This window comes from Thunnus maccoyii, chromosome 6 (assembly GCF_910596095.1).
Source record: "Thunnus maccoyii chromosome 6, fThuMac1.1, whole genome shotgun sequence".
Classification (NCBI taxonomy): domain Eukaryota; kingdom Metazoa; phylum Chordata; class Actinopteri; order Scombriformes; family Scombridae; genus Thunnus; species Thunnus maccoyii.
Window position 1 is genome coordinate 1,251,705 of NC_056538.1, and position 19,181 is coordinate 1,270,885.

General features: G+C 37.9%; 1 protein-coding gene across 1 annotated transcript; it reads left to right on the top strand.

Annotated features, from left to right (window-relative positions):
- Positions 1-411: 411 nt before the first annotated feature.
- LOC121899566 (Na(+)/H(+) exchange regulatory cofactor NHE-RF3-like) lies at positions 412-18,524 on the top strand. Its single transcript, XM_042415481.1, has 11 exons — positions 412-490; positions 3,691-3,718; positions 5,118-5,179; positions 5,303-5,514; positions 9,244-9,315; positions 12,170-12,302; positions 13,832-13,968; positions 14,071-14,278; positions 16,472-16,668; positions 16,758-16,835; positions 17,381-18,524. The coding sequence occupies exons 1-11, from the start codon at positions 475-477 to the stop codon at positions 17,411-17,413; spliced, it is 1,176 nt and encodes a 391-aa protein (XP_042271415.1). The 5' UTR covers positions 412-474; the 3' UTR covers positions 17,414-18,524.
- The last annotated feature ends 657 nt before the right edge of the window (positions 18,525-19,181 follow it).

Genomic DNA, 19,181 nt, shown 5'->3' on the forward strand with positions numbered 1-19,181 from the left:
TCACACTGGTGTTGCTGTTCACATGCAAATGTACCCTGATATGACTAACTGAATGCTACCTTTACAGTCAATTTACAATAGATATATTCAACAGACAGCATAATAGAGGCACAATATTAGATATAGCCCTTATTTCTCAACCTCACACACTGACTGACAGGAAATATTTAAACTGTCTACTGAGTTCAGAGTTCATGAGGACGTGATTGACAACAACAGCTGTTGTTCTCAGTATTGATGCAACAAGCTATACTCTAAGTGTTGTCTCTTCTATCACAATGTGTCCCACTGGCACTCAGCACACAGCTTTTCTCTAATGGTGGGTAAATGTTTAACTCAGACGCCTGTGGAGAAAGGAGTGACCATCTCACCTGCTGACGGAGTCTTTTATTGTCCCTCTGTGCTGTGAACCTTGTCCATTCACAGTGTCTCAGTGTGAGCAGGTAGACGCAGCGGGGACACACTCACGACTCAATGAGGTCCACCACAGGTAAGCTCCCCTTCCTGCTTCGCACTCTGCTGTTCACCAACGCTTGCCTTCTCATCATTTGACTATTCAAATGTAACTCCCATGCTGCTTTGTGTTGACATTACTTGCTCACATAAATTCATGGTGATGGTGGTAAGTGGCTGTTAGCTTTGTGCTGGGGTTGAAGGTAAGGTGTGTGTTCTGCTTGTTGTTTTGATGGTTGTAGGAACTGTGATACAGATGCTCCATGACATGACTGCTGTTAAGCTCTGTGCCTGATCACTTTGGCTTTAACACCACCTTATAACTCGGGTTGTTTTCTTCCAGGTTAAACATTGTCCATCCACAGTCCTTGTCTGGATACTTATTGTGCTCAACACTGAGGTGTTCTACAATTATTAATAGAAAGCTCTGCAGAGATAATCCTCCACTGAGAGAACATTCTGTCAGCAGAAACCTTTTCTGTGAAACCTGCTGTGTACACAGTTCTGTCCTCCTGCAGGTGAGAGAGCAAACAGCCTTGAGCTCAGTTATCCTAACTATCATCCTGAAGGTTCCCTCATCACAGTGTTGCTTTTGAGGATTCTTCAGCAATTGTTCACAGAGCTATGGAATCCCATTTGCTCCAAGAAGATGAATAAATAGGTGAAGAATTAGAAATGAAAAAAGTTTGCATGTCTTCATAGGCAGGGATGGATTCATGATTTTGAGTTTCATTGTCACATTTCAAATAGTCAAATAATGTACTTAAGTACAATTTTGAGGTACTTGTACTTTACTTGAGTATACTTCCACTCCACTACATTTCAGGGAAATATTGTACTTTCTACTCCACTACATTTATTTCACAGGTTACTTTTCAGATCAATATTTTATATGTAAAACATATGATCAGTTTGTTATATATACATTATTACAGATTAGACTATACAACAGTTAAAGGTATTAAAATTAGCTCCACCTTGACAACATTAAAATGCTGCTTAAATGTGCGTGTCAGTTAATCAGTTTTAATACTCAAATAATAAATACACATGTAATATAAATATAACACTCTTAATTGGGTCATTTCGCGTAACAAGTACTTTTGATATTTTAAGTACATTTTGTCATTGTGGTATAAATTTAGTTACAGTTAACTCACTCACTACACAATTAAAATGCAGCTTGTCAGTAATAATGATTTAAGAGTATATGTTAAAGTTAGACTTTGAATGTAGGACTTTTAAATGTAATGGAGTATTTTTTACATTGTGGTATTGCTTTCAGTATTAGATAATAAAGATAAATGAATATTTCTTTTACCATTCAGGCCAGTATGTAGTAGTTATATATGTAAACATAACTAATGTATATATAATTAATACAAAATAATGATAGAAAATGTAAAATGTAAATTATTTTCAGAAATCTTCTATTATTTTAGAATAAACACTCAACTATTCAGCAGAGCTACATCTCAGAATTAGCTGACCACATATGACAGGTACTCCTACTGCTAAATAAAAATATATACATCTAGTGTGAACATGCAGAGGAATTTACTCAAAGTTCAGGGCCTTTTATGTAATGTTTAATGTTACTTTGTCATCAGAGTTTCCCTCCATGCCTGTTTCATAGCTGTATTGGGAGAGGCACGTACTGTGGGCAGAGATGCTCCTCCTCTGTTGTCTCCAGAGGCCAGAGCACCAGCTCTATCTCATCTTCATTATTGCTCTGCTACTTGATGTCACACAGCGAAAAAGGATTGAGTTACAAACAGATGTGAGCAAAGCAGTTTGACTGGCCTGTGACTGCTCACTAAGAGTCAGACTGAACTCAGACAGTCTGTCAGGGAGTCTGCTGCTTTTCTTTCATATGATCTGTGTTTGCAAACAGCCAGATGGTCTGTTCTCACAAATACAGTATACAAGTGTGCAACATATTCTATGTTACATCAACTGTTACAACAGGGTTTCATACAAATCCCACTTAGACCAGTGATGAGCCATATATTTATAGTCTCCAAACTACTCTCATCAAAGCGCTGCTGCCAGTATAGCAACTGCTGAAGATCTATATACAAAAGATGAATCATAATGTCAGTGTTGTAACGTAGCAAAAGCTTTCATTTGGACATTTTCAGAAGGATGTACTGTATAGCTTCTATTCGTCACCTCCTTCTATTACAAGATCAGGTTCAGACCTGCACTGATGGAATCATGTAGGTCTTCTGGTGACTGACAGGAGCAGAGTTGTGTTTTTGACAATTCAGTCAGTTCTATCTTTCCAGTTATGAGCAGTGTTATTAGCCTGTTAGCTGATGTTTCGGGTCATTAATGGTGTTAGCAGCTATTTAAAGCCATTATCACTGAGATATTTTGACCACACTTTATTTTAATTACTTTGGTGGCAGCCACATGTCCTCTCTGAGTTCTACACTGGTGTGTATTATGTGCAGCATAAGACAGCAATGATGTAATAAGCATACAGTGTGGATATGTATTTGCCCTGGATGTTGTGATTAGTTGGAGAGTGTGTTTAGGTAGAGAGGGACGTACTGATTGTGTTTACTGCAGGACTGAGTCAGGAGGTGAATTCTGCATAAATATGAACAAAAGATCACCATGCCAGAATCCTTTTATGAAGGGCTTCAGATTTGTGTGAAGCCATTTTGTTTTGTTTCATTAGTCTCTGTTTTCAATGGAGAAGAGTTGTTACAGTTTCCTCTTTGACACAATAAAGCGAGGTGATATTTTTATGTCATTACTTTATAAGACATACTATGAATGAAGTTGAATTTGAAAAATGAAGTAAACCTTTGGGTATTTCCTTTAGAGAATACCTAAACAGTATGAGCATAACTCTAATCTCAAGTGGTGTTGCTGTGTATACGCAGTCTAAATGTAGGAAAGTTCACCCAGGCAGCTAATATTAGTTTTTGGTTTGTCTTGTGATTCTTGGTATCAAAAGGAAAACCTCCTCTGTTTGTATTTTCACTTCATAAACTTTCATGAAGGCGCAGAGCAAAATGTATCAATGCAATGTTTTTTCCCTTAGAAGTAATTCAGTAACCTTCATTCTCTGCCTTTCGAAAATAGGAAGCAGCTCCAGATTCAGCCTGCAGCTGCAGTGAGAGGCATTGCTGGTGTAACAACAGCTTCTACACTTGTAATCAGGTTGAACCACTTCTGCAATTATTCATTGATTAATTAGTTCATGTCACTCTGTCTCTCCCACAGGCTACCAGGATGCCATGGAATTTCCACGGTAAGTTCATGCCTTACTGCTAAAAGCTCCTAATAACCAGAAGACTTCTGCTTTTTAAAGGACCATGCCTGTGTTTTAGCCCAGTCCCTACAAATCTTGCTTTATATTACTAAATGAAAATGTTTTAGATATTCAAATGTTTCTTAACACTACATCAGTATCCTGCTTTAGCAATTTACTTTCAATAGCAGTGCTGTCTAAAACATTGAAGGGTCAGTCCACCCAAATTACAAAATGTTATATTTTCTTACTACCCTCCCATGCAGATAGTTTTGGTTTCATTGATCCAGGTTTGGAAATATGTTTCTGAGATTTTTGCCTCCACTCAAATACAATGATGTGAAAGGTTTTTTGTTTGTGGTGCTCACAGCATTTAAAAATGACATCTAAAAATATCCCACAGCAACATCTCTTTCAGGGACAGTATTCCTGTCACAATCCACAGATCGCACTGTCGACAGTTTCCAGGAATTTCTATTATAGAAAAAGTCTGCATGAAACTGTTTACAGTGTGTTGTGTTCATTGCCATGCACTGATAACATAACTGCAATAACACTAAAAGCAGATTAAAGCAGAGCTGTGAGTTTAGGTGTGCAGGACTCTTATCTGTCCAGATAACTCTGGATACATTCAGCAGCCTTGACCACAATAATGACATGTTGCCAAAGAAGTGTACTCCTTTTCTTAAAGTGAAGCTAACACAGGCACTGCTTTGTTTTTGACTACATACTGACCATATTACTTGTCATCAATTGTATTAATAAGTCACTGTTCCAAGTGCAGGAACTTGATAACCCATAACTTAGGGCCTCTTATAGCCTGAACTTGTAAGAACCTTGTGAGACTTTGAGGTTCCTCCTTGTGTTTCCACATCTCAGACATACGTCATTGAAGGAGTAGTCTGGTGATCCCATAAACACATATCATACACGCCACACTGTTGCATGTCACTGGGTGACATGTTCCTTCATTACCATGAACAAACACACTGTAGTTTATTTGGATTCAATCCCACACACACTATCTTGCTGCCAGAAATACTCATTAGAGCACCAAATGTGGATTAATCCGCTGCTGAAAATAGTCCTTAACAAATGCACTATTTCTTCCTGTTTGAGTAACGTTTGCTAAAAACCACAGTGGCCAGCTGTTTCACAAAATTACCAGTAGGAATTACCAGTAGGAACCAATAAAAGGCAGAAGTGTGACCAACTACATCATTTTTATGTCCAGCATTCTTTGAAATGGTTGGCAGTGAAGAAAAGTATTTTTAATTTGTAGCAAATTAAGTACAACATGCAAGAACACTGGTATGGTCTTTTAATAGGTTATACCACAGCACTGATATAAATATAAAAGATATCATTTTAACCCCCCTTTGTGTTCTCCTCACTGTAGTTTTATCTTCAATCCAAAGGAAGGGATTGATAATCCAGCTCTGGTCATCGCTGATGATCCTGGTAGGGTTTAACAGACATGGATATATATGCATTTCAACCTATGACCTTTCAAAAATCTTTTCTTAAAGTGATCCATCAGTGTCTGTCTGTTGTTTAAGATCTTGTTTGTATAAATGTGTCCAGAGCCTGACCACAGTCCGGTGCCCAGACTGTGCCAGCTGAAGCGTCTGGAGGGACAGAGCTTTGGCTTCTACCTGCGGGTGGTAAAGGACGGCCGAGGCTTTGAGATCAGAGATGTGGAGTCATGGAGCCCTGCGGAGCACAGCGGCCTCAGAGAGGGAGACAGAGTGCTGGAGGTCAATGACGAATACGTGGACAACATGGACTTCTACAGGGTTAGTGTTCATAATTCTGTAGAGCCTCAGGATCCACCATCATGGATCCATCAGTTCATGATCTGCTCATCTAGAGCAATAGATACAGAATAACATGTACCAGATGGATTTCCATGAAGTTTACTGTGGATGTTTGTGGACCACACAGGATCATTTATACTGTCTCTGGTGACCCTCATGACCAAAGATTCACACTTGTGCACAATAAACAGTAAGCACAAATAGTTACTTTGTCAAAGTGCACATTCCTCATGGTACATCTGATAACATTTCAAATTAGTTGCTCTTCTCCAGTACACCGCCTTTTATTCATCAAACATTTTGGCTATCTCACCTTCAATATACTGTATATATGTATATATGCAGTATATATCTATATATACACCAGATATATAAAACATCATCATCAACCTTCTCTTCAAATGACTATACACAAAATATCATTACTCTTAGTTGCTACAAAAATTGTAAGTGGAATATTGATGACCATACATCAACAGCATATAAACTTACAATCATTTTTTAACAATATTCTTTAGCAGATATTGTTCAATTTTTAATCTCAAGCCATCAATCAATGAGTAAAATGTTGTACATCCATTTTTTTTATTTAAAGTAAACAAATTCAGTAAATTCTTTCAGCCTCATTATTCAGACTAATCTTTCAAAACATTCAAATCACTTCCATGACTTGACATTTATGAATAACCCCAGCCAAGTCTGTTGTAAGGTGAGGTACTGGGCAGCATGGTGAAGACTTAAAGGCAAAACATCATGCTGGCAGGGAGGTGTGCACCAACACCAAAAACACCAAACACACACACTCGGAAAAGAAAAACATGGAGGCAAAAACACTGATGCTGCTCTTCAAAACCACTCCATTCTCTCCCCACTTTCTCCCATTCCACTCACATATATAGCATGAGAGCCCACCCTGCCAGTTCAAACTGGCCTATCAGGTCAGAACTCTAGAATGGAGAGTTGACAAGGTAAACAACAAATAAACATTATTTTCTTAACTTTCTCTTAACAACAAGGGCTCAATTCATTCTTCGGCATGTGAACATAAATACTATACATTCAAAATGAACAAATTATTTTTACATCATTCAGTATTTATCTTAATTACCAGTCATTTCATCACACATCCGTTATCCAGTCAAATCTCATACACCACATAAGAGGGCTGCTGTTGAGGCGTGCTGCTTCCTCTTTAAGATGACTTCCAAAAGGACTCAAACTCTGACAGGTTAAGGCTTTGACAACAGCATGTCTTGCAATTTTTTTTTTTTTTAAATAAAGTTTATTCTAATGCTAAGTATAATGCTTTGTCTTTGTCAACTGATATTTGAACTATACATTAAATAAAGAAAAAGAACACTGTGAGAGAATAAACATACAAACAATAAACAAAAAGGGCCTAGCAAATAGTTAGTGAAAGAGTCAGTGCTTCCTCACAAAGTCCATCTGCATTTGAACTTAACATACCGTGTGCGTTTATGAATCAATTTTCAATTGTAAAGCTCTCTATAAAATAGTTTTTAATGTTCATTCTTCATTGAAGACTTTTAAAGTGCCGAGCCTAGAAATCCAGAATGCCTCCTTCTTAACAAGCAGTTTGTCCAAATACACCTTTTAAAATACCTTCTTCTATATCTGAGGGAAGAGAGTGGATGATTCATTTTCATAAAACATGATTCAGCTGGATAGATCTCTATTTTGCATCATGTGGTACTTTTATGATCCACTATTGTTTGAGTTCTCAATGTTTTTCCTACATATCCTTTTTCAAAAGGACATGTTAATAAATGAATTACACCATTTGTATTGCATGAAAAAAATGTCATTCCCCTAAACTTTAAGATATGAAAAATACACATTACACATTTACATATTATATCAGCTTGTTGTAATGTTTACACTGAGTGAAATATTCAAACCCAAGATCTCACCACATTCTGCGGGTTTGAACATGCTAGTTCTGCCACAGCAGACAGCCAGCATGCACCATATGACCACACTGACACCGCTAAATGAAATGCTGACATTATTAACGTCATTAGACATAGCTGTGCTTGATAAGTCCAAATGTTCACTGTGAGAAAGGTCTGTTTTTTCTAACCTGGCAGGACAACAGGTTACTATAACCACACCGTGGGGGTAATATGTTACAGAAATTACTGTTTGGATTTTAATTAGTGATCAAACACTTCTTAGTTGTGTTGCTTTTTTTTTTAGCTTCTTAGTTTCTTTAACCTCTCCTCCACACAGTGGCAGAAAGGAACTACGTACATTTACTTAAGTTATACCTTCAAGTACAGTTTTGAGTATTTCCATTTTATGCTACTTCATACTTCTTCTCCACTACATTTCAGAGGAAATATTAAAATGATAGAGTTAAGGATTCAGCTACCAAACAGTATATTAAGTAGTTAAAATAAACTACAACTTGACCACCTACAATATTAAAATACTTACATGCTAACATTCTTTATTCTTGATCTGGATCCCCATTAGCTTCCACAAAGTGGTCGCTAGTCCTCCTGGAGTCCAAAATGGCATCAATAAAGCAAACAACAATTTAAAATCACATTGATTAATAAAGCATTAAAAAGCAAAACAAGACAAATATGATGATCCAAAAATAAGTGAAATAACTCTTCATGTGAAAACATAGACAGTAAAAACAAAAAGAAAATTGTCAAAATAAAAAGCAACATAAAGAAGAAAAGACGGTTCCCAAAATCACAATAACTAAAAGTAACATCTATGTAAGATACATCAGAGTTTGTTTCAGTGACTTTGATGTGTGTGTGTGTGTATAGGGAGTATATTCCAGGCAGCAGAAGCTCTACAGAGAACAGTTGTCATCATACAGTTTGATTGTGGACATGGCACTGTCAGATGACCAGTGCTACATGACGTGTATTATACCTGTGACAGAAACCACCATATACTAGTTTTTCACAGAAAGAGTGTGCTGTATTATTCCAAATGACATTTTGCATAAATGACAGGAGACTGGATTTTAATTTAGCCTCCACAGTTGCCATGATAATCATCACTTTTTATACATTTTGTTACTAGTACTTCCGTACTTTTACTCCAGTAAACTCACCTGTAATGAGTATTTCCACAGTGTGGAATTGCTACTTCTACTTGAATAAAATATTGAACTAATTCTTCTACCACTGTCTCCATGTCATGTCAGAACTGTTAGGAGTTGGTGTTGGAGCACACATGAACAAGCCAGCAAAGTGCAGCTTAAGATACAGTCAATTACACTTTGGTCTTGCAAATATTCACTCCCGCTCCCTGAGAATGTGTCATTTTGTCCAAGAGAAGACCTTGACACAGAGAAGACCCCCCAGCATCTTTAAATCCCACTATTCATCGCCTCATGGTTGCTTTACTTTACAGTTTAATTACATGTAAACAGACAGGACTGAACTGAAGCCTTGGCTTGAAAGTGTGTTCCTCTCCTTATCTGAACCTCAGGCTAACTCATGTGACCTCCCATAGGTGAAAGAGAGGACAGATTGCTGTCTGCTTCTGAGTCTTAAACAAGAGTTCTTGCCATTTACATGTCTGGAAATTTAGGGAATGGGGCCTGGCAGGTATTAGTGATGAAAATGACATTCATTTATTGCATCATTTTTATTATTGGATATATTTTGTATTATTATCTCTCTGTGTCTCTCTACTACTACTACTACTATTACTTGATAGGTGGTGAGGAAGATCCAGTCATGTGACTTACATCTGTTTCTCCTGGTGCTGAGGCGAGAGGAGTATGAGCAGGTATGCAGAGTGACATGATTTGGTTCACACACAGGTGTGTGCAGTCATTTTCCTTATTGTGCAGTGTTCATGTCATATTGATGTCAGACTTAAAAATATCATACAAATCAACTTTCATTGGCAATCACAACTGGGAGTCTTTTTTGAACATGCATGCTGTTTTTTTTCCCCCCACATCATCATCCCATCAACACACACATCTGAGCATGAACACACCAGTAACATGATTAACATGTGCACATGCAGATTCGAACTGCAGACAGTATGCCTTGAGAAGCACAGGAGAAACCAGTAATATTCATTATCACTTAAGTTCATTCCTCTCTCCCTGTGTCTTTTCCTTGTGTCTTAGTTCTGTGTTAGAGAAATGAGACATCCTTTCCTCTGAAGTGTGATGTGAAGCGATGTCTGTTTCAGATGATGGCAGCAGCTGCTCACAACTGATCAGCTGTCAGTGGCTTTAACAGCTGTAGAAACTTTTGATGGTTTGTGTCTGCACACATGTACACCGTGCTAATACTAATAAACGTGCCGTAATCACTGCCAGAGCAGCTGTTTTCTCTCTGCAGCTGTTACCTGTTTAACAAACACCTGCACATGAATAAAAACCTGCATTCTGTATTGTACTGTGTACTGTGTCCTGCTCAGACGCACAGGAACCATTTCTACTGGCAGAATTTATATCATTTATTAATTATTTGCATCTGTATTTATTGATGTCCTGATAGTGAATTCATTATTTAATAACCCAGAATATAATCAGAGTGTCTTTTGAACACTGGAAATTATTTATTATGCTAAATGTTTCATGGAAAATGGAAATTATGTAACTCATATCAAACCCAAGATCAGGGATTTTCAGCTTCACATGTGACTGAATGGAAATGACGATAAATGATGTAAAATATAAAAAATGTTTCTTGCTGACAGACAGACTCTATCTGACTTTAATTTTATCCATAATAAAAGTTCACGGGGGAAACAACAGACCATGAAAAGAAAAATCTTTCTAATAAATGAAGAAAGTTGTTTACAGTTCTTTTGTTGATCAGACCGACAGTTAACACAGATTTTTAACTAGATGGTGAAACAGAAAACAAATAAAAATAAATATATTTATTTATTTATTATAAATAAATATAAAAGTTGGGAGTGATACACTTGAGTTTAAGTCTGATCAGCTGCAGCGTCCAATCAATAACTCATATCCAATAAAGGGGTGAAAGACTTCCGTGAAGGCTGCTCTCGTGTATCCTCGCTCAAGGCTCCTCAGAGATCCTCTTCACTCCTCAGAGCAGAAATTAGCTCTTTGTGACGGCCTTCTTGATGGCCGACCAGAACGATTTCCGGGTCAAGCGAGGATACGAGGAGAGAGTAGAACGATCAAATAAGGAAATTGGGATGTACTCATGGTACTGGAACTGGAATACCTAAATGGAATGCAGCATGATTAATGTTACTACTACAAAACCAAGATTGAAAAGTGGCTGATGGTATTCTACTCTTTTAGTGGCCTTTGATTCTGAGTGGTATGTCACAGCTGATTATTGGTATGCTGCTGCTGTTATACTGGCTTATGGCATAAATGGCAGGTCACTCATGTTCCATTGCTGACTCATGGTATAACGCTGCTGTGCCACTTACAAACAGCTTGTGACCTGTGTTCTACTCACAGATCCCTCTCTCCACTGTCACACTGGTGGTATTTCACTCACTCTTGTTTTAGTGTTGACTATTGGCCTATGACACATGAAAACTGTATGTCACACATGCACTGCCATATGCCATTGGTGTGGTAACAGTAGTGGTGCAACGGATCATAGTTGATCCGTGATCCATACGGATCGCCCTCCACGGTTCGGTACGCATGTGAACCGCGGATTAATTGCAAAATTTAATATCTCATTTAAAATAAAGTAAACAAACTGCTGTAAGTACAAGTCATAGACAGACAGCGCGTATCTAACAGGGATTTTGAAGAGCAACGACCAAACCAGCATCAAACGGGTCCGAAGTGACATCTGCAGATATTTGAACTCGTTCAACAAGCTGCAGGACAAGACTTGTGTTCATGTTTGTAAGTTATCAAGTTTTGATGATGTGGACACAGACTGTTGTTTCATTCACTACCGTGTTTAAAAGAAGAAAATATCGTGCTTCATGAATTTTGTGATCCGTTGCACCCCTAGGTAACAGTAATAATGGCCTATCACTGCTGTTAAATTCACATATAGGCCTACCACCTCTCATGTTATAAAAGTACATTTGGACTGAATTCCCATTACCACATATGTAGCAATTGTGGTCCAATTTTGTTAACAGGCTATGGTCACTATGCTAGCTGTACAAGGTTTATAAAGTATGTAGCCACCAGCAGTGAAGCATTCATTGCATCAGTGACAAATGCCAGTGTCATCATATGAAGGGAGTGGTATCTGCCAGTGGAACACAACTAACTAACCCTAACTAACTGTTTATAAGTGCCATAAGGCAGAGGAATGGCTTCAGAATACCAATAATCAACAGAGACATACCACTCAGAATCAGTCACTGGAACAGGAACAACATATCATCGGCCACTTTCCAATCTCAGCATCACTCTGTTATTAGTTGCACCTGTGTCTGACAACCATTTGAAGAAAGGTCTATTTACAGCTTCAGTTAGTGGAATATAATGAGTTTGGTGACCTCAGCAAATTCTCAGCACATCACCACCCACATCTAACCTACAAAGAGCTGTAATGAGTCAGAGAAACTGGAGACACATGGCTGCACTTGTTCTGTAAATGTGAGTGACAGGAGTTATTGTGTTTGTGTTGTTCCTTTGATTCTTCAGTTGATGTCTCTTCTCCAGGCATTGTGTGTGGGTGTGGATCTGCAGACATTGGCTACAGCCACCAAAGGGGACTGCTACTCCAGACCCAGACTGTGTCACATCAGCAGACACCCAGAGCATGGCCTGGGGATGACCATCATCTCAGTGGAAGGTAACAACACACTACTGTCACTCATTAGCTGCTTCTCAGAGGTCATGTGGATTGTTGTGTTTTAATTCCACAAGAAGGGCCAATGAGCACTTATGATGCTGTGATGCTCCACTCATCATTCATGATTCATTCACTTAAACACATTTCTCTGCATTCACCAGTGCACTATAGGAATACACTGTAAGGATTCATATTGAGGTTGACACTGTGCTTAGTTAGAAGATGGAATTTTGGATTACCGCCAGATAAAAAAATAACCACACATCTCTTTAAGCTCTTAAAGTTGAACAAGACTGTTTGCTTTAAAATCCTCTTCAAAATTAGATTTTAGAATCATTATGTTTCAGTATGTTCTTTAAATCAAGAGAATACACATACAGTGAGAATAAAATGTCCCTGATTTAGATTATTACTGTTTTTTTCATGACCAACTTTGTTTATCCATCCAGCCAGTATTTCTCCAGTTCCTGACTCCAGCTCTGTATGAAACACAGACATGACATTGATATCAATCTTCTCATCTCACTCTCAGAAAGGAAGCAAATATTGCCCAAAATATTGATTTCTTTAAACTCATCCCCAGACACCTACTCTACTCTATTCAAATGCTCTTTGCTTTCTTCTCCAAAAATACACAGTGACACAGAGCACAGCCACCCTCCTCCTCCTCTAGAAGCTCAATTTATACACACTCATAAATCCTGCAACCTCATAAAAGTGCAAACTCCAACATTTATGCACGTGCAGTAATTATGATTGGGTGGAGCCTGCGCATTATTTTCAGATAAATGCACAGCTTTTGGCTGCTGTTACTAGACAACAGCTTTGCCAAGGCTACCGAGGCATGTGACCATGGTATAGGCAGGATAATCCACACCGTGTGTTTTAAAAAATAACACTCTCAAACCTCCCTTCAGGTTTGCTTTGAGGGTTATGAATCTGATTTACTTCTTAATAACTGCAGGGCTTTGACCAAAATGACATAAGAAATCAGATTTCATTTTCTCTAGATGTATCAAACAATGCAGATGGTGCTTCTCACTGGAGAGACAGTAGTCCCTTTTTAAAACTGTTCACAGCGATTTGTGTAGACTACATAAAGTAAAAGGAACACTGATTCTGGAAAAGAATGTTGCTGGTTAATCATTAAAATGCTGAAAGCAGCACAAACTAAATTCCTTTACTCCACTGTGTTGGGGTGGAGGCAGAGATCTCAAAATCTGGACAAATAAAACCATGACATGAAGAAGGAATTTAGAAAATACATAAACTTTGAATACAATTTAAAGTGACTTTTTAGTGATATATTAATCTAACACATTTGTAATAATACAAACGGTAGTGTCTGACAATATGCCTCATATTTTCTCACATGTATGTGTTGATTCATCTCCACCAAAATGAAATCACATTAGTAGGTAGACTAATTATTTAACAGCAGAGAATGACTTCCTCTGTAAACTCTAGTTTATCTTTAAAGCCTATGCTGATAATGGTGATTATGATAATAGTATCAGATGTTTCATCAGGTCAGAAAGGCCAGCACATCGTGAGCACAATGACTGATGGTCCAGCAGAGAGAGCTGGTGTCCACAGTGGAGACAGACTGATCTGGATCAACGGCGTCATGGTGTCCACGCTCACACACTCCTCTCTCAACAGAACTGTATGAATCCAGTTTTCCCTCACATGTACTGCATTCACAATCACTTGTGTGGTTTGTTAAACTGAACATGAGCGTGACTCCTGCAGTGTGTTTGGTTCTCAGCTGAAGAAGAGTGCGGACTCAGTGACAGTGCTGGTCATTGATAGTGGGAGTGAGTGTTGCTACATCAGGAGGAAGATGCCCATCTTGCCTGTGGTGGCAGAATGCTGCAGCCTCCCTCACACAGCCAAGACCATGCATCTGGTCAAAGGATGTGATGGGTACGGCTTCCTGCTGAGACAAGAGAAGCTGTCGGTCACACGACGAATAGGTGAGAGATACACTGATGGAAACACGACAAGACAATCACATCCATCCCCTTGTACAGCCCTGTCACCACTTATACAGTCAAAAGTCAGCTGCGGTGTGAATCTCATATGATGTTCAGATTGCACATGAGAAGCTGGCACAACATATGTAGGTATTATTTTACTCTCATTCTAAAGAAAAAAAAAAGAAAAAAAGCCATAGCTTTTTAAAGTATTACAAAGTCTCGAATATTTTTTTATTTCTTGCTTTAGACAATAACATTAGTTTTTTTGTATGTGTTGTGGCTGTCAGGAGACAGTCTACATATATGAACTACAAGTCAGACTGCTGCAACAGTGGATTGTGCTGCAGGAAGCTGTTTAATGCTTTTTGTGGATTTTATGGGATTAAATTTGTGTCATAATAATTGAACAAAATTTCCCCAAAAATCCAACAAAAAATTGAATTGAAAGTGAATAAAAATAAATTGAAATCAAAAAAAATACCACAAAGGCAAAACTAAAAATGAAAGTATACCAGTGTGAAATATTTGGTTGCAGTATTCTAACTTTTCTTTCACTCATCAGGATTTTGCAGTTACCTTTTTTTAAGTTTTGCTACTGAATTTTTCAGTTTCAGTTCTGAATCTTAGTAGACTCAATACACATGTCCACTTTTTTGAAAGTCTTAAAAAGTATTGAAATCACTTTCCTAAAAAAAAAAAAAAAAAAAAAAGAGGCTATAGCATTAGAAAGTCTTAACAGGTGTGCAATATTTCTTCTTTCCTGCTGTAGACAGTTACATTAATTGTTGCCAATTTAAATGTTTTTTTGTTTGATTCTAGGGAGATTTTGTTCCATTATTATGACACAAAATGAATCCCATAGAGTGTCAGTAAGCACCATCAGACCTGCTGCAAACAAACTACACTGGGTGTCAAGTCTCAATTTAAGCAAAAACTTTAATTATTTATTTTGTAATTGATTAATCCATCAGTCACATTTCTCTTATCTAGGATTAGGTCTTGTTAATAAATGAATTATATAACAAGTAATTACTGTTATACAGCTGGGAAGAACTGACATGAATGTGATGTAATACATGTCAATAAATTAATATATTTCATAAATAATTATTATGTAACAATAGTTAATATGTCGTTAATATAATAGTTAATGTTTAATTATTAATTAAAAAGGTCTTATCAAGTCTTACATTTAATTTGGTCAACACTGCAGAAACCCTGCTCAAGTTCCCTTAAAAATATACACTGTTACTAAACATTTCTAAGTCAGTTGATGCTGTCCCAGCAAACATTGTGACCATGTATGACTGTTGTCTGAACATTGTTTGAACATTGTTTGAACATTGTCTGAACATTGTCTGAACATTGTCTGAACATTATTTGAAAGGGGTCCCAAGATAGTACTGGCAGGGCTGGCCCTGACTACATTGGTGCCCTTGGCAAGATTTCAGATTGAAGCCACCAAAGCAAAGTGCAACAATAAGTTCTAGAACTTCAAAAATGAACTCAACCAAAAATAAAGTGCACCAATAGTACGTCTAGCCCAAACAAAGTCCTCCAGACAAAAAGGCAAGTGAAAGCACCACACGTTGAATGTTTGGTGAAATAGCCTGAGGTAGAACATGAAGTTTGGTAGCTGTTGGGCGAAAACTGACCAGTAGGGCTTTGAAAAACAAACCAAATGAAAACCCATGCAAGTCAATGAGGAAAAAAGAGAGGAGAAATGTTAAGAAGGGAGATTTGTGGGCCTTTTTAGCTATTCTGCAGAGGGTTATGTATACATTACACATTCTGCAGTGTGACTGGAGCTACACCTGCACATTGCATCAATAAAAACTTCTGGGAGTTTTTAGTGTGCAAACCTCTCTGTAGGTCATTGGTGCTTGTAAAAAATTATTACATGATGTTGTCTCTAATGTTCCATGTCTTAATAATGTTCTATTCTGCAAATGTGTAGAAGAAGACACACTATTGTGGACAGTAAAGCATTATTGTATTGTATAGATGTCGGTCAAAATATAGCTCATAGAGGTCAAGAGTGAAGTTTCAAGCTCAATATAGTAACTAAAGGACCTGTACTGGCCTGAAATACTTCATATTATCCAAAACCCTACTCAAAAGCATTTTGCAATCTTTCTGTCAGTTGTGTCTGAACTTCTCTTGATTTCTGTCCAAACCTCCTGTTACCAGTTCATGTGCTGCGGGAGGTGGATGTGGGGAGTCCAGCTGAGGGGGCAGGGATGGAGGATGGAGACCTGCTGCTGGCAGTGAACGGGGAACCTGTGGAGTCCATGGAGCATGATGACATTGTCAAAAGGATCAGACAGAGTGGTGATAAAGTCAGCCTCATCGCTATATCTATACCAGGAAGAGACTTTTACAGACAGGTCAGCACGCTCACATACTTGGGATAAACTCCTCACACAGAGAGTGTATCATGACATGCCTTTAACTGCTTCATGTGTTTGTTCTGCAGTTAAGCATTTCTCCCCTGTTGTTCCATGAGGAATATACAGACTGTGTCCCAGATCAGACAGGAACATTCACTACACAGGTATGATTCATTACATCATCTACATACTCTGACCAGTACAAGTACCAGTGTGTTCACTGGCAGCCAGGACTGTCACAGAGTAGTGAAGTCAGGGGAGCGGGAGTACAGATACAGATATTGCCGTAGTGAGCTTCTAACATTCCGCTACATTTTTCAATCACTACTCATAACAAGACTATTATCAGTCATCTTCAGAACCTGGTGGTTAAGCTCTTGGAAAGTAGAAGTGACTGGAATCATTCAAATTAAAAGCATAACAGGAACAGAAATGATTATGGCCTTTGAGTCTCTCGAAGGCTTTTAATGTGAAACATCAAAGCATGAAGTGTTGAGTTTCACTGACGATAACTCTGCTCTAAATAGGCACATGACTGTTGTACTGATGGAGTTAGTGTTGTGGAAATGCACATTAGACTGAATTTATACTGAAAAAGTGTTGAGCTTGCAATAAATTAAAACAGGAGCAGATCATAAAACAGAGAGGCTTCTTACTAAAGTATGATAAAATATATTACAACACTTTGACCTTGTTTTGTGTTTTTCAGCTGTCACAGAGAACAAATGATGCTTTCTTGTGATGGAACTCTGCAGATGAACTGAACACGAATAACCAAATCCATCAGCAGACGGAGGACAGCGAAGAGCTCAGGGTGAAAGACACTAATGATGTCACTGCAGAAGCATATGAGATTATTTATATTTAATGTTTTTGTGACACAATCAGAGATTATTTCTCAGCCAATAAATGTTTGTACAGCTGTATATGTGGCAAGAGCTTATAAGTGTGTGTGTCTGTCTCACATCAGCTGTTGGTGTCAGTGGCTGTATGTGATATGTTCATTGTATTAAGATACAAAGTTTAGTATGTGTAATGTTAGGGTTTCAATCTGAATAGTTCAGAGCCCCCAAAGTCCCTTAAATGTATTTCTATTTTAATTTTGTCCACACAAGATAATAACATGAGCACAGGATACTGTCTTCAGATTTAAGCCTGGCTGTTGTCTCTTAAGAGCAGATGCAAAACTATGAATCAGAGTGTGATCTTGAGCTGTGTGAGGCTGTCTTCAGCATTTGCATTATAAGAGAGGAGTATCAGACAACAAGGATTGGCATTCTTTAAATGTCACATTTAATCTTTTCACCATTATTTTCCAGATGGAACCTTTTGCGTAGATCTCATACGTTCCAAAATGACAACCGTCAACTGGATACCTAATCATTAACTTTGATTTACAGTGCTTGAGAGCAGAGTTTAATAGATACATCTATGTACTGTATATACTGCAAGTTTTATTCAAATTACAATGCATCTGATTAAAACATCAAATATACAAACATTGTTTAGGACAGCAAATTATATGAATCCAAATAGTCCAGTAGTTGCTGAGTTGTGGTTAGTCTCTCACACAAAGTTTGTCAGTTATTACTCTACAATTTTCCAAAATGAGCATCATTTGATTCAAGTACTTCATTCCAACACAAAATAAAACATATAGGAAACTACTTTATCTACACAAAGAGTTCATACAGGCAATGGGGAGGGAGAGTGACAACTTGTACCGCTGCTAGCTGTGCTCATTCCTGAGAAAAGTCCCATTCAGTTTCCAATAGACACCCACAGCATGTCTCAGTTCAATTAATCAGTCTTTTTCAGAAAGTCCTTGTTGAATGGGTAAGAGATGATCCATAGCAATAAATAACGAACAGCATTGAGGGTAGTTACTGTGTGGTTATTTTTCATAATGGGTTGGAGTGGATTATCCCACTTAAAAATATGGCCATGTGACACTAACAAAGTATGAAACTTGTCAGGGTAAGAGAGAGCAAAGTCTGCTAGAGGGTTACACATGTACTCATAGAATTGCAGTTAACATGCAGGTGACTTCATATATCTGGGAAATATTACAGTGGCTGAGCCAGCTCAATGCACTACAACTTAAGAAAACATGAGTATATAGATGAAACAAGAGCTGTTCTGTATGCCTTGCAGCATTTCTACATTTGCTTGTTTTAGTATGCTCTTTACTCCATACCTTTGTTGTCAGATTGAAAATGTGTTTATTTGTGGTTTTGTATCCATATACAGCATAAGTTGTCAAAGTGGTGAAGATATTTTCTTCAATTGCTTGTCTTTTCTTATAGGAATTGTCAGACATTTTGGGAAATATGCTTATTTACTTTCTTGCAGAGCATTAAAAGAGAAGATCAATGCCACTCTCATGTCTGTCTGGTAAATATACAGCTACAGCCAGCAGCCTGTTAACCTAGTTTAGCATAAAGACAGAGAACGGGGAAACAGCTAGCCTGGCTCTGTCCAAAGGTAACAAGATCCACCAACCAGCACCT

What these genes read in the sequence shown, in the direction of transcription:
- LOC121899566 (XM_042415481.1), top strand. An exon ending in ACTCCTCTCTCAACAGAACT is followed by an intron (nt 13,969 to 14,070) that starts GTATGAATCCAG and finishes TTTGGTTCTCAG; the next exon opens with CTGAAGAAGAGTGCGGACTC. An exon ending in GTCGGTCACACGACGAATAG is followed by an intron (nt 14,279 to 16,471) that starts GTGAGAGATACA and finishes TCCTGTTACCAG; the next exon opens with TTCATGTGCTGCGGGAGGTG.